At 62.3% G+C, this 19,727-nt stretch overlaps 2 protein-coding genes across 3 annotated transcripts; one reads left to right on the top strand and one right to left on the bottom strand.

The window, feature by feature from the left end:
- Nucleotides 1–990: 990 nt before the first annotated feature.
- LOC118547035 (tyrosine-protein phosphatase non-receptor type 11-like) lies at nucleotides 991–12,835 on the top strand. Of its 2 annotated transcripts, XM_036110158.2 has the most exons (15): nucleotides 991–1,043; nucleotides 6,641–6,763; nucleotides 7,836–8,033; nucleotides 8,732–8,918; nucleotides 8,998–9,117; nucleotides 9,337–9,450; nucleotides 9,612–9,708; nucleotides 9,967–10,046; nucleotides 10,490–10,645; nucleotides 10,908–11,039; nucleotides 11,804–11,958; nucleotides 12,063–12,130; nucleotides 12,222–12,370; nucleotides 12,443–12,540; nucleotides 12,652–12,835. In XM_036110158.2, exons 1-15 carry the CDS (start codon nucleotides 1,030–1,032, stop codon nucleotides 12,704–12,706), a joined length of 1,746 nt encoding a protein of 581 aa, XP_035966051.2. In that variant the 5' UTR covers nucleotides 991–1,029; the 3' UTR covers nucleotides 12,707–12,835. The 2 variants fall into 2 exon arrangements, with proteins under 2 accessions (XP_035966051.2, XP_077930078.1); XM_078073952.1 differs by lacking the exons at nucleotides 12,443–12,540; nucleotides 12,652–12,835 and having other exon boundaries at nucleotides 9,612–10,046; nucleotides 12,041–12,130; nucleotides 12,222–12,330.
- A 1,189-nt stretch (nucleotides 12,836–14,024) lies between these two features.
- RNF223 (ring finger protein 223) lies at nucleotides 14,025–17,329 on the bottom strand. Its single transcript, XM_036110172.2, has 2 exons — nucleotides 16,751–17,329; nucleotides 14,025–15,283 (listed from the first exon to the last, which is right to left on the bottom strand). Exon 2 carries the CDS (start codon nucleotides 15,272–15,274, stop codon nucleotides 14,546–14,548), a length of 729 nt encoding a protein of 242 aa, XP_035966065.1. The 5' UTR covers nucleotides 15,275–15,283; nucleotides 16,751–17,329; the 3' UTR covers nucleotides 14,025–14,545.
- Between the last annotated feature and the right edge of the window lie 2,398 nt (nucleotides 17,330–19,727).

Raw genomic sequence — 19,727 nt, 5'->3', positions numbered from 1 at the left:
CTGGGAGTTGATGGTTCCAGAAGGAGGGGGCTCTCAGGGCAATTGCTGCTGAGGCTCAGGCCCGGCAGGTGGCTAGTGAGGTGACCCAGGTGAATGGGAGAGGAAGGAAGCAGGGCAGTCAGTCAGCACTGACCCGCTCTCCACAGCGGTGGGTGGGGATCTGGGCTCCAGGGTTGGAAGCTTCAGGAGAAGTTTCCATGCCTTGGTGTACCACTCCTGGAAAGGTGGTAGAGAGGAGTTGGACGGGAGAGGGCCCTGAAGTTCCTAACCAGGGATCTCAAGGTTGAGAGCCCAGATGAATTAGGGTGCTGCTCCCCAGAAACTGGCTTATGAAAGGTGGTTTGGCCAGTGGGGGACAGGAAACAAGCAGATGGGGGGCAGCTGTAGCAGGAGCAAAGGTGAAGGGGGGTCAGCATCACTTAGGAAGGGAGGGCACTGTCTAGTGTGGGTGGCCGAGGTGGGGAGGAAAAGAGGGAAGCCCCCAAGGTAGAAAAGTAAGAGGTGGTTACCTGGTCATCGCATTGCAACGGCAACACGTCCTCCCACCTTCGTCCCCCAGGGGTCTCCTCCTCTAGCTCCGAATTCCCCCACCTCCCCGTGAAGGGAGCGCAGCCCCTCACCGCCCCCCTCCCATTAAGGAGGCAATGCGGAAAGGCCTGCGGGCTCTGGGACAGCGCGCGGTGGGACTGATGTGCCGTTTATCACATTTAGGCGCTGCTGTGCGGAGGCGGCCGGCCAGGCTGGGGGCCGCTCGGTCCCGGCTGCCCCGCGCCCTCGCCCTCCGAGCCCGGGACGCCCGCGCGAATCTCTTGGTTCTGAAGTTTGGCGCCCTCGAAAACTGTTGTTTTTATCGCAACTTCTCCTACGCGGTGGTGAGACGTGTGGACACGGCGCCTTTAAGGAAGCTCCCGGACAAGGCTCTGGGTGGGCGGGGCCCTGAGTGGGCGGGGCCCTAGGGGGCGGGGCCTTCTCGAAGTGGCCCGAGGGCGCGGCCGCCTGGACCCGCCAAGCGCCCAGCGCGGAGCAGACATGACCTCGCGCAGGTGAGCCAGGGCCTTTAGGTGGCTGGACTCCGCGACCCCTGGAGATGTGCTTCGGGCCCGATGGGCACCGACGGGTAGCGCCGAGACATGCCCCCAGGCCTGACCTCCTGGCACAGACCTCTCTCCACAGCCAGGGCCTGATGCCCGGGGTCCCAGGCCCACGAGGCCGGGCCTCACCCAGGCGGTTGAATCTTTCTAATGGGGGTGGGAGGTGCCATGGTGGAGGTCAGAGGTACCCTAACCGTAAGGAACAGAATATGCCCTGCAGGTGGTGGGTGGCAGTGGTTGGAGCCTAGAATGGGCAGCAGGTGTCAGGACAAAGCCAGACCCTCCCACTCTCCCTCCCCTGGACGCCGTGCCCTGCTCCAGGCTCCCTTCTGGCCACTGGGTTTGTGTTCTGCCAGGTGCGGGGTAACTCTTGCTTCCCTAGGACCCCTCAGGGCAGGGTCTAGTCTCCTCTGCTCTAGTCTTGGTCCCTTGACGCTAACTACAAGGACCAGCCCTCTCTAGATGGGCTCATCTTTCCTCCAGACCCTCTTAAGGGCCAGGATTAAGGGACAAGCTCCCTGGTAGGGACGTGAGAGCCTAGGCAGCGGCAGGTCAAACCAGCTTCCTGCCTCCATGGGGAGGGAAAATGGGAAGTGTGACAGGAACTGGGCCCTTCCTGCCCTTTCTGCTGGATCCCTGCTCTCTGGGTATGAGCACACACACGTGTGAGCTCAGACTCTAGCATGCGTGTGGATGTCCATGGGGGGTCATACAGGTATGAGACACATCACTGGGGGCTTGGTGAGGCAGGAGTTCTCAGTAGGGGTCATGCTATGACCCTGAGTGACTTCCTAGATCAGTGAGGGGCTGGACAAGGTCTGATCTTCAGGGTCCCCAGGGTGTCTCTGGACCCGAGGAGCAAGGTCCTTAGCCCCAGGCAGAGACCCCTGCCTCCCCCATCTCCCACCAGCAGCACCTCAGTGATGAGGGTCCCAGGATCCCTAGGAGGGATGTAGTGAGGAAGCAACTAGGCACAGTGGCCTCTGTCAAGGTCACAGGCCCTCTTAGCTCAGGAATGGTGGAAATCAGTTGGATCTCAGGAACTTGTCTGTGATTACAGTCCAAATTCAGGGAGGAGGGGGTTTTGAGGTTTGGTTGGATGACCCCTCAGACTCCCCTCAGCTTCACTCTTAATTGTCCCCCAGGCAAGTTCTGGTCCTCAGAGAAGGCCATGTCTGTGTCATGCGCACGTGACCTTGCTCCAGCCTGGGAAAGCCCCCGGTGAGGCTCTGCCTGCCTTGCCAACCCCTCTCTGCCCCACCCTGTGCTGACCATCTGGACTGTCACTCCTCTGAGGCCTGGGCAGTAAAGCCTATCCCCCTGTGTCCATCCCCACCTCAAGTCCCCTTCCTGTGGCCCTGTGGTTTGTGGGTCAATGGGCACGTCCATCGGCACTGTCTCCCAAGGGCCTCCAGCACTGTGCGGCAGGGCTGGGTGCACGTGCATTGATACTGATGCCTGGGGGGGGCTGGGTCCCATGGTGGGGTGGTGGGCATGCAGAGCCCCCTCAGGCTCACCTTCTGTTCCAGGGGTTGGAGAGGACAGCGTATCTCTGGTTAATTTGGTTCTATATAGACAGGTGGCCCTTGGTTTGGGCCAAGGTCTTGGGCCAGAAGGGTCAGGGCCTAGGGCCTGGGGGCAGGGAGATGGAGAAGGACACTGCCTGTGCTCTGGGGTCCTCAGGCCTGGAATTCCAACCGGGAACCCTTCTCCACTGGTCTGTGGATTCCGCACCATCACAACAGTGTCTTCCCTGCAGGAGTCTCCATCCCCTGTATCACGGGCGTAGGCGTGTTGACTCCCCGGTTCCAGGGTTGGAGCAAGGCCACACAGGGAGCTAGGCCAGCCAGTGGCCAGGCTGATTGGTTAGGTGGGCTGTTCCTGGGCTCCTGGGCACTGACTGGGTTCAGTTGGGCCTTGAAGGGCCGAAGCCATGAGACCTGTTGGGAGCCTAGTACGCCCTGTTCACCCTACCTGTCTTCCTTCCCTGGGACTGCAAGACCGTGTCGCCAAGGCAGAGCTGAGTCATTGACCCATCACAGAACAGGGAGCTCTTTGGCACAGAGGTGACCCTGGGGGGCCCTGGCACCGAGGGGTATGGGGATTGGAGATGGGGACCTGTAGCCTCCCTACCTCCTCCCACCCCCTCAGCCAGGGGCAGCAAGCCTCACTGGCCTGCTGGGCTCTCAGCTCCACCTCAGGCCTGGTTGGGGGGATGTGAGGCCCTGCGTCAGCCTGGGATTCTGGAGGGCGGTGGTGTGAGTGACTGCAACCTCTCAGGATGCCCCACCCTGGAGATTTCCACCTGATAGACCCAGTGGCAGTTTGTGGGGAGGAGAGGGGGATGGAAAGTATGATTGAGAGTCCCTGAAAGGACAACAAGGTGCCCTTCACCCCTCTCTGTGGCTTTGATTCTGGGCCTCCACCCTCTACCCCTGCCCCCACACTCTGGGCATTGCCCATCTTGAACTGGAATCTGAGGCTACTGGGGCTGAGGGGGCAGGGGGCATCTGGGCACAGGATGTGGTTCAGCAGAGTAGGTGGCCCATGGCAGAGGGGGAGTTGGAAGCTTTCTTCTGGGTTCCACTCCCCGCCACCCACCCACCCCCCGCCCCTGCCCCACACTGTCTCATCATGGGTCCAGGGACAGCATGAAGCCCTTGCCCTTTTCCTGGAGGCCTCGCCTACTCTCCTGTGACTGGCTCTAGAGGTCACCATGTGGCCTCTCCTCCTCTAGGAAACCTTCCCCGGCAGCCTTACCTGCTGGACCACTTGACCAAAAATTGCCCCCAGGTCTGGCTCCCCTACAAGCCAGCATGGGAGAGGGCTCAAGACACTAGGCTCAGAACATGCCCAGGAAGGGCCTGGATGATGGTAACCCCGATTCCCCCAGGGAAAGTGTGAGCAGGCTGGGTGGCCCCGGGGAGGTCGTCTGAGGTTCCAGGCCTCTCTAGACCAACACATGGACCCTGGGGAGCCATCAGCGTCAGATCCGAGCCTGCCCTCAGTGAAAACACAGGGTGACAAACACAAAAGTATGTGTGTGTCTATGGGCTGTTAACACAGTAGGGGCAGCAGTGGGATTGCTGGGAAATGCAGGGAATGTGAGCCATGCCCAGCAAAAGGGGTTGGTTCTGGGTGCATTTGGAAGGTAGGACACAAGGTTGCTGGGAAAGAGAGCGCCGAGGGGCTGCAGGCTGGTGACCTGAGCTACGCCTGAGCAGTGGCCCCCTTCATGGAGTGGGGACCGGGTAAAAGAGCAGGGCTTTCTGAGTGTGTCCAGGAGTTCTAAATTTTGCAAATGTTAAGATAGAAATGTTGTTACCTTTCCAAATAGAGGTGCCAAGAAGAGAAGCATCTGTGAGTTTGAAGCTCAGATCCCAGGTGAGGCTAGAGGTGTAGAAGGCACATGGCCGTGTAGACACAGGGCCAGCACGGGTGAGGAGCTCTGACATTGAGAGGTCAGAAAGAGGAGGGCCCAGCAAAGGATCTTGACCAGGTGAGGCAGAAAACCAGGGGAGGGTGGAATTCTGGAGAAGGGCCGAGTGGAGGCATGGGTCAGTCAGATGCTGCTGAGGACTGAGGCCTGGCCACAGGCCCCGGAGACGGATGAGCACCCTGAGAGCAGAGGTCTCTATGGGGCTGGAGGGCAGAGGGAAACAGATCTGTGAGGACTCAGGCAAGGACGGGCAGTGTAGGCCAGCGCAGACCAGAACTTTCCGTGGTGATGGAAATGTTTCCTACCTGCACTGTCAACAGTCTGCTAGCCTCACGTGGCTCTCAGCAGTGAAACGTGGCAGTGTGGCCACGGAACTGGGTTTTGATTCTGTTGAATATTAATTCATTTACATTCACATTTCACACATGCTATAGACTGCTGTGTTGGACACACGGGGATAGACTACGAGCACAGATGGTCCTTGGAGGAGAAAGGACAGGCTGAAGGCCTGGGGCAGAAGGAGGCCTGAAAGAAGAGAAGGACCTGGAGGGAGAAGCATCCAGGCTGGCGTTAGACATGTGATCTGAGTTCCATTCTAGAAAGAGCTCTACAGGGCAGGATCATCCTTCCTCCTATCTCTTGGGTCAGATTTAAACCTGGGCCAGAAATTCCTGCCCTAATAGAGGAAGCAAAAGCTACCAGGGGAAAGAACCCAGCAGTTATGATCTTGGACATGGGCTCATGCACAACCCTGAGTGAGGGCCCTCCTGGCCAGTCCCTCCGGGAACCTGGGGCTGTCCCCCACCTCATGGGGGAGGCTGTGAAGAAGGACAGTCCCAGGGAGGCAGGGCTGGGGACAGAGGCAGGGTTGCAGTCCCTCTCAGCTTGCAGCCCCCCCGTAGTCCTTCAGCAACAGGATTCAGCCTGTGTCGAGCCCCACAGTTGGCAGAACGTGCCAGCCACCCTGGTACCTGTAGCCCCACCATCCATTTACTTATTCATTCGCTTTTTTTTTTTTAAGATTTTTTGTGTTTAGTTTAGAGAGCGTGAGCATAAGTGGGGGGAGGGGCAGAGGGAGAGAGAAAATCTTAAGCGGACTCCGCACTGAGCACAGAGTCCAACGCTGGGCTCAGTCTTACAAACCTGAGATCATGACCTGAGCCGAAATCAAGAGTCAGAAGCTTAACAAACTGAGCCACCCAGGTGCCCCCTTATTCATCCACTTCTTAATTAATACCCAGGCACTGTTTTCGTCCCTGGGATACTGCATTACACAGAACAGGTTCTGCCCTTTGGAGCTCAAATCCTTGAGTGGGAGATAGACAGTAAGCCTACAATATATCATATATGTCAAGGAGGCAAATACTATGAAGAGAAATAAAGCCGAATAAGGGATAACGAATGAGAAGTGAGAGGGGTCTCCCAGCCATACGAATGTGGGCCAGGGGAGCAGAGAATAGCTAGTACAATGGGTCTGTGGTGAATGAGCTCCTGTGGGTGTGGAGCCAGGGCTGGGGAGAGTGGTCCGGGCGGGACATAGAGCTGAACCCGTAGATGTGCTGTTGTTCTGGGAGGGCTAAGTGACGAACACATTATGGGGGGCGGGGGCGGTCCCTGGGCTGGCAGCACATGCCCCATGAGAGAAGGTGGTGGCCAACACCACACCAGGAGGGGTAGAACGGGGTCTGCTGACGGGGCTCTGAGGGCAGGCAGGAGGCCCTGGGTGACACCGGGACACCCCGAGTACTTTTGGCCAAGCTGCGATGCCCTGGCAGGGCCAGAGGGACCAGGCACAGAGTGTGAGGTGAGGTTCCTGGTGGTGGCTCTGCGGGGGTGCTGGAGGGTGTCTGTCCCACTCACCCCCACCCACCCCCCCAGCGGCAGGAAAGTTTCTGCTCATCTGTGTCCCCGGGACCTTATGGCCCCACCTTCTTCCCCACAGACCTCAGACCCAGGGGTCACTGCCCATGGCAGGTTGTAAGCATGGGGCCCAGAACAGGCACCATGGGTGGAGGTTGGGTGTGGGCGAGGACCTCGGGTGGGGGAGCCCAGAGTATGCTCAGTGTCACCCTAGCTCTCTGGGATTGCCAGCTTGTGGTCCTCATTGCAGGTGGTTTCACCCCAACATGAGCGGAGCTGAGGCCGAGAAGCTTCTCCTGTCCAGGGGCCAGCATGGGAGCTTCCTGGCAAGACCCAGCAAGAGCTGCCCAGGGGGCTTCACACTGTCTGTCAGGTGGGTGAAGGGGGGTGGGTGCTGCGGCCAGGTGTGAACAGGCCTGAGGCTCCACCCTAGGCTGGGGGACAGGTGGGGATCGGTCTTCCCTGTCTTCCCAGAGGGGTGTGGGGCATTGTCTTGGGAAGTGAGGATCCCCGCTGGGGGCTGGACATCTAAGAATCTGGGTTTTGTGAGGGGTGGGGAGCCAACAGGTTGGCAAGGGTGGGTGGAAATCTGGCATTCCTGACCAAGTGACTTCTGGACAGGAGGGAATCATTTAGAAGGGCTCAGTGAGGTAGGGAGTTGGCAGGACCTCCCTCCTGCACTCTGAGGAGTCTGGTGTGGTGGACAGGGGGCCTCAATGGCTGTCATTAGGATCCCGTCTCCTGGGGATGCTGCCCACTGGGGGTCTGGCCTGAGGCCATGAAAGGGCCATTGTGTGGGGAGGAGGAATGGGGAGGGGCTGCAACCAGCAGAGTAGACAGCCAGATCTGTGTCGGCCCTAGATGGAAAGGGGTCAGCCTGTGAGAAAGAGTGGTGATCTGGGGAGGGGGCTTTCAAAAGGTCTGTAGATCCTTCCAGTCTCTCTGCTAAAGCTGAGGCAGCAGGTGGAACTGAGCTTACCTCTCAGGATGGACTTCTCTCACATTGGAGAGGCTGAGGTCCTCCCCTGGGGCTTTCCTGATAGCTTCCCATGCTGTGAGGCCTGGGGAAGCTGTCTTGAGGGCCCTGTTGCTGGTCGTCAGGAGCTCCCAGGCGGGTGGGCTTGGGTGAGGCGGAGCCCATCATGGAGGGCTGCTTCGGCATCTGCCTCCAGGCCAATGGAGAGTCAGGCCTGTGGTCTGCAAGCCCAGTCCTGCCTTCACAGGGGCAGCAGTGGGGGCGGGATGCCCACCGCCCAGGGTGGGACTCTCACACTGGCTGATGGGGAAGGGCCTTGGCTGCTCTTGGCAGGGGAAGGGCGGAGGCAGAGACATCAGGGCAGGAAAAGCTCTGGGACTGTTCTGGAAACTGCGGGTGGTGATGGGAAGAAGGGGTTGGTGGGAGCAGCCCCCCCCCCACAGCAGTGCCTGGTGCACCTGCCTTCCAGGCGCCACAATGAGGTGACCCACATCAAGATCCAAAACACAGGCGACTACTATGATCTGTACGGAGGGGAGAAGTTCGCGACGCTAGCCGAGCTGGTGCAGCACTACACAGGCCAGCATGGGGGGCTGCTCCGTGAGCGCAGCGGGGCCCCCGTTGAGCTCCGGCACCCGCTGGGCTGCCAGGACCCCGTATCTGAGCGGTGAGCTGCAGACACCAGCATGTTTGTGACCACGTGCATGCCAGGGTCCGGGGGAGCAGGGTCTGCTGGGCATGGGTCCGGGTTTCCTTTGCCCTCCGTGGCTCAGGGTCAGGCTTGGGCACAGCTGCAGCACAGTTGAGGGAGTGTCCTGCGCGCCCCCCTCCCCGGGCTTGGGGCCGCATTTCCTCTGGGTCTGGGGCACTGGCCACAAGGGTGAGTGGGCAGCAGGAGCCCTGCAGCCAGTCTTACACCTACCCTCCTGCCTGGTGACTCTGGTGAGCAGTTTTCTCCAGCCTCAGTTTCCCTGCCTGCACTGCTGAGACCTGAAGAAGCTGCATCCGCCAGGGAGGGGTTGTGGGGCTGGTCTGAGAAGGCGGCCCTGTCCCTCCTCGCTGGGGACCAGACTGCCACCTGGTGGCCACCCTCGGCCTTGCAGGGCCCGCCTGTCTTGCTTCCAGCCTGCCCGCTCCTGGGCAGGGGGAGAGTCAGAGAGTCGGGCAGGGCAGACTGAGGCTGGCCTGGGTGAGGGCACTGCCCGGGCCCTTGAGATCTGGGTGGGTCCGTCTGTCTCTCTCTGTGTCTGTGTCTTGTCTTGGAGCCTTCTGGCTGCATGTGGGTCTGTGTCCCCTCACCCGGCAAGGCCATGGCCCCCAGGCTCACCTGGGCTCCCCCACCCCACCCCCACCACGCTGGGCCAGGTGGTACCATGGACACCTGTCTGGCAAGGAGGCCGAGCAGCTGCTGATGGAAAAAGGACGTCCGGGTACCTTCCTGGTGCGGGAGAGTCAGAGCAAACCGGGGGACCTGGTGCTGTCCGCGCTCACACAGCAGCCAGACAAGGCTGACCGCCGGCCACGGGTCACACACGTCATGATCCACTTCCAGGTGGGAGGTGGCAGCAGGGGTAGGGGTGTGACTCAGGGGAGGCAGGCAGTGGCCAGGTGCCTCATTGTCACCCCCACAGCCAGATGGGAAGTATGACGTGGGAGGTGGGGAGCAGTTCGACACCCTCACAGACCTGGTGGAGCACTACAAGAAGAACCCCATGGTGGAGAAGTCAGGGACTGTGGTGCATCTCAAGCAGGTATGCCCGGAGGCACGTGACCCTTGGGATCCTGAGTGAGCTTCACCCCTGGGGTGGGGACGGCCCAAGGGACGTCGGACCCAGGGAAAAGGGGGTAGGCAGTGCTGGGGCGGGGTGGCCTAGGGAAACCGTGTGGGGTCAGGGCAGCTGCCCCTGGGGGGAGGCGCCGCGGGGTCTGCTGGACCCTGTTAAGTGTGGACACAGACCTCTCCCGGCCAGCCCCTGAAGGCCACGAGGATCAATGCCGCAAGCATCGAGAGCCGAGTACAGGAGCTCAGCAGGGCCACTGAAGCCAGCGAGAAGGCCAAGCAAGGCTTCTGGGAGGAATTCGAGGTGCCCGCCCCCCTCGCCACTGTTCACCCTCCCACAGACTCCCGTCCTTAGGGGCTTGGGCGAGGCCCCGCAGAGGGGTGAGGTTTAGGGGAGGTAGGATGGTCATTGAAGGCTCTGGAAAAGTGTGGGACAACAGGCTGAAGCTCCCCACCCCCAACCAGATGCTGCAGCAGCAGGAATGTCGGCTCCTGTATCCACGGACGGAGGGGCAGCGGCTGGAGAACAAGCCCAAGAATCGCTACAAGAACATCCTTCCCTGTGAGGGCCAGGCGGGGGGGCCGTGTTGGGGAGCCAGGGCTCCATCCGCTCCATGTGGGGCCCATCTGGCAAGGAGGGGCCTGTGGAGGTTGAGGCAGGGCGTTGTGTCCCACCACCGGGGTGACTTTCCCTTCTGCGCATGCACGGCCCCTTCCTGCCTCATCTTGCTCACCATGGGGTCCGCGGGCAAGGAGACGGGTGAGGTCCGTTTCCTCCTCCCTCTCCCCTGGAGACCTGAGCAGCATCTTTCCTTCCCAGTTGACACCACCCGTGTCACTCTGCATGATGTGGACGACAGTGTGCCTGGCGCCAACTACATCAACGCCAACTATATCAGGGTGGGTGTGCAAGAGACAGGCATGTATGGCCAGCTGCTGTGTGGCCTAGCATGGATCAGACAGGACACCTTGAGCCATGCCTGGCCACACACCAGTCACCCTATCCCCCTATTAGGAACCTGGAGCTCCTGCTGGCAGGCCCAGGAAGATCCAGGTGCCCCAATGATCCATGGGCCCTGGCAGGACAGTAGACATTGTTGGGGGAGAGGGGCTGTGGCGGTTTCCAAGGAGTCCTCAGAGTGGGCTGCACTAAATATTGGTCCTAAGCTCCTCCCTAGCCTAGGGCAGGAGGGGCTGTGTGTGAGACACCTGGTGCTGCTTTGCACATCATTTGTTTGTGAGCCACCTGGTGCTACGTTGTAAGTCATCTGCATAGACTTGCACTGTCCTCTGGCATTTTAAATCCTGGGAACAATGGACCCCCGGCCCCCACCCCCTTACAGAGTGATCCAGAGGAGAAGCCAGGTCATGGACTGGGCAAGGCATACATCGCCACCCAGGGCTGTCTGCAAACCACAGTAGCTGCCTTCTGGGCGATGGTCCTCCAGGAGAACACACGGGTCATTGTCATGGCCACGAGAGAGGTGGAGCGAGGCCGGGTAGGAGCTTGGGCTCGACAGCCCCCTCCCCATGTGCGCATGTGGATTTGTGCTGGTGGCTGGCCCAGCCTTGCTTTTTCTTCAGCCTTCGGGATGCTAGGGGGGGAAGTGTGTGTGTGTGTGGGGGGGTGTTGTGTGTGTGGGGGGGGGACTCTGGAAAGCCCCTGTGTATGCATGTGCATGTGTGAGTCCCCACGGGGCACAGGGGCAAGGGTGCCGGTGGTCTTCCAGCACAGCTGATGCAATGCACCCTCCCTCCCAGAACAAATGTTTCCGGTACTGGCCAGAGCTGCATGGCAGCCAAGAATATGGCCGTGTACATATTTGCAACTTGGCTGAGTACCAGGCCCAGGGCTACTGTGTGCGGGAACTGCAGGTGTGGCGGCCAGATCAGGTGAGCCCAGAGGGCCACAAGACATGCAGGGCCAGAGTCACAGTAGTCAGGAAGTCCCCAGGTCTGTGCTGGGGGTGAGGAAGTCCTGTGCTGTCCCCCCACCTCGTGGCTCCACCCAATCCCATTGGCCTCGGTGGTATTCATGTCCCTTAACCCAGTGGGCACAGTCCCGGCCTGGGCTCTGCTGGGCAGTGCTCACAGGCAGGTCACATTCTCAACCCCAGGCCCCAGGTCCCAGTTGCCTGGCTCCAGGGTGGCCTCACACCCACATGGCCTCTTCTTCCCTAGTCTCTCCCTGGGCCACCTCAGCAGATTCAAGGTCCTTCGTAGGCCAGTGGTACATATTTCTGTGGCAGGAACAGATTCCTTCCGGTGCCCCCCACCCCCACCCTGTCTCTTATGTCTCACCACCTGGGGGGCCCTGTAGGGCCCTCACACTTGAATCTTCCCAAATAGAGGTCATTGTCCCTGAAACCTGCTCCCTCACCCCATTGCTCCCTCTTCCTTTCCCCAGGGGTCTGAGCCACCTGGGGCTATCTGAGAGCCCCCAAGCTCTGAATCCCGTATTTCCCTCCCATCCCCTTCTCGGCCTTGACCCTGCTGGTCACAACTTCTGGCAAACTCTGCCTGCCTCCTCCCGGTTCATGCCCCGTGCCCCTCTTACCCTGGGGCTCACAGCAGCTCCGCTGTGACCCTGCGGCCTGGTCCCACCTGGGAACTGTCCAGACTGGCCCGGCTCACGCTCACCAGCCCGCCCTGCCCAGGAGGAGCCACGGCGCACAGTGAAGCACTACCAGTACTTCAGCTGGCCAGACCACGGGGTCCCGGCCGAGCCCTCCGGCGTCCTCAGCTTCCTGGACGAGGTGAACAGGGCCCAGAGCAGCACGCCGGGGGCCGGACCCATGGTGGTGCACTGCAGGTGCGATCGGGGACGGGGTGGGCGGGCAGTGCAGGTGCAACCCCGGGCAGGGCCACGGCCTCCTCGCCTAACCTCGCCACAGGCCTCCTGGTCGGTCCCCACAGCGCCGGCATCGGACGCACCGGCACGCTCATCGTGATTGACATCCTGGTGGACCTCATCCGCCGGCAGGGTGAGCCGCCCCGGCCCCTCCCTGCCGGCCCCGCCCCTCCTGTCTAGCCCCGCCCCGGCCCCCGCCCGGTCCTGAGCGCGCTCGTGCCCAGGTCTGGACTGCGACATCGACGTTCCCAAGACGATCCAGCTGGTGCGGCGGCAGCGCTCGGGGATGGTGCAGACCGAGGCGCAGTACAAGTTCGTGTACCTGGCGCTGCAGCGGTACATCCAGGGCGAGCAGCTGCGTCTGCGCGAGCAGGTGGGGGCGGGGCCGGGCGGGGGCGGGGCCTCGCGCGGACGCCACCTGGTGCCCGACAGGCCCTCCTCCCAGCGCGAGCCGCGGGAGGAGCGCGACGATCCGGACGTGGGCATCGGGTCGGCGGACCCCGGCCGCAACGCTGGACCCCTGTCGTCTCGGGCGGCGGCGGCGTGAGTAGGGTCGTCGGGGAGCGGGACCGGGCCGGGGTCCCGGTCGGGAGCGGGCAGCGTACAGGGCGGGATCCCGCGTGGGCCCCCGCCGAACCCTGTCTCCGCCCGCAGGACCCCGGAGGCCCCCGGCGGCGAGTACGAGAACCTGCGGGGCCTCGCGCGGTGAGGGGGCTCCGCGTGCGCGCGCCCCGGGTGGGGCCGGAGCCGCACTGGAGGCTGGGAGCCCGCAAGGCGGGCCGTGGCGTTCCTCGGGACTGTGTAGGACATACAGGCTGGAGCTTGTCCCTGAGTGCCGGGGACCTGGCCTGGACGCCTAGAAATGGGGAGGGGCAGTCGGGAGACCCTAGTGCCCCTGCCCCTTCTGCGGCTCCCAGGTGAGGGAGGAGCGGGAAGGCAGGGCTTCAGGGCTGGGGTTTGTCTCTCGGTATGGGAGGCCACCAGTCATGGCCTGCACAACACAGTGACCACGTGTGTCATGAGTGGCCAGTCTGTGCTTGACCTGACTGTAGCCACCATCAGTGTTTGCCTGCCCCACCCCCATCCTAAGCACCCACCCCTGCTTCGGAGCTGCCCACAGCACAGGTGCATGTGAGATGCTCCTGCGAGCACGTGTGCGACCCCGTGTGCCTGGGTGAGGCTCACGTGTGGGCATGACTGGTGTGTGACCGGTGTTCCCTCACTGGCATGTAGTCTGTGCCCCTCCCATCGCGGATGGCCCTGTGGCTTTGTGGTACCCTCAATAAAATGACTCGTTTTCAGTTCTGTGTCTTTGTTGGGGTCTGGGGCCCAGCTTCCCAAGGGTCTCCCTGAGCACTCTCCCCATCCCAGCCCAGCCAGAGCCCCAGCCATCCCACCCACCTCGGGGTGAGGGGTGAGGAGTCTGGGGAACCAGAACCAGCCTGGCCTCTCTTCACCATGCTAACTGGTGGTGCAGGATTCCTGGGACCGACAGCAGAAGCCAGTGGGGGTTGGCAGGACTCCTGCCCATCCCTCGAGCCCCTGCACTTGGCCCCAGGAGGATCTGCTAGAGGTCTTCAGGATCTTCAGGACACACTGGCTGTCACCACTTCTGCTTCTGTGCGTCCTTAGGCTTTGGTTCGCAGAGAGTCAGTCCTGGGGTTCTGTGGCCCTCTTGTCAGGACTCTCAGCAGGGCTGTGGAGTCATGACTTCTTGGGGGGTCCAACTGGGGCGTGTTGGAGGAGGGGTCTGGACCGTGCCAAGGCCGCACCCCTTCCTGCCCACCCCACCCTGCTCCAGCTGCCCTCCCCATCTTCCTGGGGGAGGGGGGCAGGACTGCTCCAGCCTATCCACAGCCCACAGGGAACAGGAGTTGGACACCCTAGAACCTGGGGGCTATCTGCCCTAGGGGCTGCTGGGATTTCAATCCAGTGGGAGTGAGACAGGGGCAGACCATGGCTTTTCGGGAGGGAGAGGCTCAGTGGCATGGGGAGGAGGGCACACAGGGTGAGGACCCCTTACCAAATGTGGATACAAAATCATTTATTTAAAAATGTGCAGCTCAGGATGGGCACTGGAGGACTGGGCCTCCTGCTGCTGCCCTTTGTCCCCCTAGTCAGAGGGCAGCATTAGCACCCCGAGCCAATGGAAGGGGCCAGCCCTGCCTGGGGAAGGGGCCTGGGAAAGGAGCCATGGGTGAAATGTGAAAATAAAATTAAGATGGTGAGTGCCATCCCTTCTCAGCAAAGGGCTGCTAATGCAGGTAATTCACAGTGAATAGAGAGGGGGCCTCATCAAGGCTGTCTCTCCGTGATGGGGGGTTAGGGAGGTAGTCTCTGGGACCCATAGGAGCCTGTGATTCTTGGAAGCTTCAGGGACCCTTTTGTCCGTGCCATCAGGATCCAGCCCCCCAGAGTAGGAGGAAGGTGAGCTGAATGGGTATATGGGGTCCTCAGAGATGTTGGGGCCCCTCCGGGGTTGCCACACCTGTGACCCCAACTGTGGGCCAGGGACCCACACCTGGCGCTGGGGCAGGGGTGGCTGAGCCTAGCGGTCGGCCAGGGGCCCAGGAGAGAAGGCAGCGGCGGTGGTGATGGTGGCGGAGGGCCGGGGGACGCAGTGCAGGTTCCCAGTCTTGAGCGCGCACTGCACGGGCCAGAGCACCACACAGAAGAGCACCAGCAGCAGGGCCGTGACCAGCGCCACGCGCCTCCAGTCCCCGCAGCGCGCCCAGCAGCGGGCCAGACGGCCCTGGCGGCGGGCAGGGCGCGGGGTGGGTGTGGGTGCAGCGGGCTCCGCAGGCTTGCTCAGGCCCACATCCACACACACGAAGCCAGGTGCTGGAAGGCCGGGTGTGGAGGGCGGCGGGCGGCAGCAGAGCTTAGTGCCCTCCAGCCACACGGGCTCCTCCCGACGCAGGTGGGCCGGCATCCTGGCCTGCAGCTGGCGGCTGGTGCGCAGGGCGGGGGCCCCGGCAGCCGGCACAGCCGTGGGCTGCCGGCAGAACGGGCAGGGCACAGCCTCGCTGCCGGGCCGGCCTGTGGGCTGGGCGGCCGCCAGCCGGGCCAGGCACTCCAGGCAGAAGACGTGTGTGCAGGAGAGCTCCTTGGGCGTCTTGAAGATGTTGTCGTAGCCGGAGAAGCAGATGGAGCACTCCAGTGGGGAGGCCACCTTCTCCGAGCCAGGGGTGCTGGGGGACCTGGGCACCGTGGCTGTAGGGCTGGGCCGACCGGGGGCCGGCGTGGCTGAATGCCACACCTGCTGGCCTGACGACATGACTCCGAGCTGCGGGACAAATGGAGAGCCCTGTGAGTGACCGCAGGCTGCCCCTTTTCCGCACAGCCTGCTGCTCGCACCCTGTGTCTCTTCGCGCGGCCCCAGCCCCAAAGATGTCTGGAAGGACACTGCCCACCTGTGGGCACCTCGGGAAAGGCCCGTCTATACCAGAGTCAAGGTCTTTCTGTTCAAGTTGTAAGCCTGCCCCCCACCTCCTCACATGCCAAGACAGGGGTGAGCATCCGGGGGGCGCTCTAAGGAGGGTCTAGGAATGGAGGCCGTGTGCACCAGGGTGTCGTGCTGACCGCTCAGTGGACCCCCCTGCTGGGCCTGTCCTATCTGGCAGTGCCACCTGGGCATAAATAAAGTCAATGGCAACAGCCCACAGCAGTTGCTATTGACGTCTGGGCTCTGCCAGGCTGGGCCCAGGTCACGGGACACACAAGAGCCACAGCACAAAAATGGCAGCTCAGAGGGCGGGGTGACCAGCCGGGGTCACCTGGCCAAGACATCGGCAGGACCTGGGCTCTCACTGGAGGAGTGTGACTCTGGGTTGGGTGAAGTGGGTTTGGACATGGATCCCAGCGTGGGCACCTGATTTGGTTGGTACACACCCAGTTTTCAGGCAGCTGCATGAGGGTGGGGCGCCAGGCCTGGCTGGGTGAGGGTCAGGACTCCGTCTGGGGACCCGGGTGAGCTGGCAGGTGCGGGAAGTCGAGGAGGGCCTGAACAGGGGTGGGGGCCGGTGTCCCAAGGAGGCTTTGTTTCCCAGCCTCGCCCGAACCGGCAGGGCCAGCTTGTCTGGCTGGTGATGCGGGCTTTCTGCTGGCCCTCAGGACCTAGAAGTGCACCTCAGCCTGAGGAGCCCCAGCCATCCTCTGGGACGACCCACCACCCTGCAGGGTCACGCAAGCACACAGCTGCCGTCCTCCTGACCCGCTCCCATTTCCACAGGAGACCCTGCCTCTGTCTCCCTGGCAAGGCTCAGGGGACCTGCCTGACCAGGGCCCTGTCCGGCCCTGCCCCTTGCCCTGCCACATGGGTCTCGCCCGGGGGAGGACAGGTAAGGAGGACAGTGGACAGACCCCATGGAGCCCAGAAGGACCCCCCAGAGGTGACCCTGACCCTATCTTGCTGGTTAGTCCCGGTGGGCGAGTGCAATGAGTTTGTGGTGAGGTGTCGTAAAGGTTTGGGTGTTGCTGCATGATGACTGGCCACCGTGAGTCACAGTGACATCACTGTGATGTCACGAGTGCTCCCAGCATTGCAACATGAGGTGTCACCACATTTGGGGATCATGGTGGCCACAGGCTAGGCAGCAGCCTCAGCGTGTCTGGGGGTGACCACAGGCTGGCCTCCTCCAGGCCCGTGTGCCCCACACCATCAGTCCCTTGGCACTGAGGTCCCAGCCCTCCTCAGAGGCACCCCACCCTGAGCCCGTACGAGTGAGAGGGGAGTGCCTGAGCTTGGCCTTACCTGGTGGCCGGGGGTCGTCAGCAAGGCCTGAGCATGGTCCTCTTGGGTGGCCACCACCAGGCTGTGAGGCTCCGAGTTCTCCTGTCCAGCTGTGTTCGCTCCCTCTTCTCTGGGCTGGGCCCACCTGTGCTCCACCTGGCAGGTGTCCCTCCACGGGGCTGGCTACCAGCAGCTGTCCTTCCTGGGGGCACTGGTCTGGCAGGCGTGCCCTCTGCTCTGTCCCAGGCAAGCGGGGCTCAGGGGGATGGGTGCGCTCTTCCAGATGAGAGCACTGTCCGAAGCAGGTGTGAGGTCTCTGGGTGTCAGCTTCAGGCAGGTGTATTTATACACTCGAGGTCATATAGGCCAGGGGCGTGGCTTGGGGCCTCCGGGATTGGCTGGCCTCCCGTCCTCACCCTGGCAGGCTGGGCAGCGGAGGGCAGGAAGTCGGAGGTGAGAGATCAGAGCCTGGGGTGAGGCTGGGGGGTCAGTGTGGGTTTCCACAGCCTGGGCAGGTCTGGGGTGCTGGAGTCCTGGGTAAAACCTCCCCCTGGCAGCCCCTGGGATGCTGGGGCAGCCGTTCTAGAAACAGATCCGCTCACTAACCCCATTTAAGGCCCCGTGGCACCTGAGTGCTCAGGTGGGCCTCCCAGAAGGGCCCCTCTGAGGAGCACCCCCAATCTCAGCCTAGCTTGTCATCCCCACCTCATCCACACAGCCCACTTACATGCATGTGCCACCCCAATGTCCACCACACGAGGGAACTTCCTGCTCTGGGTCTAGGGAGTCGGGTGAGAGGTCAGGACTGGGCACCCCCAAGGGGTGGAGTCGGGGTGAGGGTGAGTCAGGGATCAGACCAGCCACAGGACTTTGGGTGAGTGTCTGCTGGGGGCACCCTCAGTTACACACGTGGGGTAGGGGCACTGAAGCCCAAGGAAGCCCCCGACACAGCCGGGGGTCCGGAAATCTTCCTGGGCAAAGGGGTAATGGCTCCCGCCAGTCAGTGTGGGACCCTTGCAGACCCCAGGAGCAGCCTATGCAAAGGCCTGGGGCTAAGGCAGGGGGTGTGGGCGGAGGGTGTGGGGGCTGAGGCTGGGGCTGGGGTCTAGCCAGTAGTGGGGTTTTGTGTCCTCACAGCCCTGTCGCCGCTGTTCTGACAGTGGGAAGCCTACCAGAGAATCCAGCTCGCGGCCAGGGGAGGGGCTGCTCAGAGAGGCAGTGGGGACCCAGAAAGGGGGCTGGGGGCTCAGTGTGGGGAGCTGCCTTGTGGGCCAGGCCCAGCTTGTGCATGACAGGGCTCTGGTTCCCACGGCGATCGTGACTCGGGGTCACATGCTGCCTCCAGGAAGTGTTGTCTGTGCCTCTGCTCTGAGAACACCCTCCCGAGGGCTCCTGGGAATATCCGAGTTCTGAGGTCACTTGAGCTCCTCAGTGGACAAGTCAGTGCCCAGAGGCACAGGGAAGACCTGAGGAATGTGCCATCTGGGGTGGCGGCCAGGCCTCCTGCACGGGCGCAGCACCCAGCCCCCGGCACTGGGACCTTGGCGGCTCCGGACCCGGCGACCCCCCTGCCCCCACACACCGGCTCATCCTCCCTCCTGGCAGGTGGGCAGCCGTGCTGTGTAGGTGCGGGGGCCGCACATGGACCCCGTGTAAGGGGGTGTCGCGCACCAGCAGGTTAACCTGTGTTTGAGCATGAATGTGTCCACTCAGGCGCAGGTGCATACCCACGTGTGGGGGGAGCATGGCTCTCAGTGTGTGACCCCACAGCCCTGGGACTCAGCTGTGGAGAACACAGGTCCCCAGTGAGCACCCCACCCCTGTCCATTCGTGGCTCTGAGATGTGGGGGTCCTGAGTCCCCAAGACACCTAGGAGTTCTGGGCTGGACACAGAAGTCGTCCTTGGCCAGGTGAGAGGACTGTCTCCCCAAGGCCCACTCTGGCTATGGTCCCCCCACCCCAGGACTGGGCAGAATGAGTTTCAAACCCCGAGTGCTGCCAAGGACACACAGGATGGCCACTGCATGAAGAGGCCCTTCAGGGCTCATCTGGGGCCCAGGTGGCCTGGGGGTGTGAGGGCTGAGCCCCCCACCCGTGCTTGCCCAGTGCTGGGTGATCTGTCAACTGTTCTGCTGCCCCACCCGTCAGCCGGGGACGATGATACGGGAGAGACTGGGACACATCCAGGCTGTGAATCCGACATGGGCAGAAACTGGGCCCCAGGCTCTGGACAGGCTCAGCCTTGCCCTACAGGCCTGAGGCAGCCCTGCCGGGACATCCAGTGGACTCAGCCAGTCCTGCCCCTCCCATGCCCAGGACTGAAAGCCAGGTCCCCTAAGGTCAACTGGTGTCGCCTCCCCATCTCGCTCTGGCCAGCTCCTTCTGGGGTCTTGTGCCCAGGCTCCTGGCCAGGACGTCTGCCCTCACATCACCTCCTCAGGCCTCATGCGGCCCTCCTCTGTGCACCCACCTCCTAATGCTGCTGACTTCTGACCTCTGTTCTCAGTGCTTCTCCTAGTGCTGAGTGAATGAACGAACGAATGAATGAGCTGCCGGCTGTGAGCCCAGGACTGTGCCAACTGCCCATCCCCCATACCATGCTCCCCTCCTAGGGTGTGGGGGAGCCCCACAGCAGTTGACATGGTGGTGGGTCAGAAGGGGACAGGTGCCCCACCTGCCTGTTTGGGCCTAAGCTGATGGCCCCATAAATTGGTCTCAGTTTGGCCTCCTACGTGAGGGCTGGAGTCGGGGTAAGAGGATGGCTGAGGACGGAGCTCGGGATGGAGGCTCACTGTAGATGCCTGACCTACCAGCCGCCCCACAACGGCTCAGGTGCCCCGCTACCCCACTGCATCCACTCACATGCTTTCTAGCCTGAATGCCCATCAGGGTCCCGGGGCTGGGAAGTCCCGTGACCCTACCCCCCACTATCTGTGGGCCTAAAGGACAGTGGCACCCAGGCCCAGGGGATGCCCAGTGGCAGGGGGAAGCCTGGTGG

Source organism: Halichoerus grypus, chromosome 5 (genome assembly GCF_964656455.1).
Source record: "Halichoerus grypus chromosome 5, mHalGry1.hap1.1, whole genome shotgun sequence".
Classification (NCBI taxonomy): Eukaryota; Metazoa; Chordata; class Mammalia; order Carnivora; family Phocidae; genus Halichoerus; species Halichoerus grypus.
Note: the sequence above shows the minus strand (reverse complement) of the source record. Positions and strands in the feature narration are given on the sequence as shown.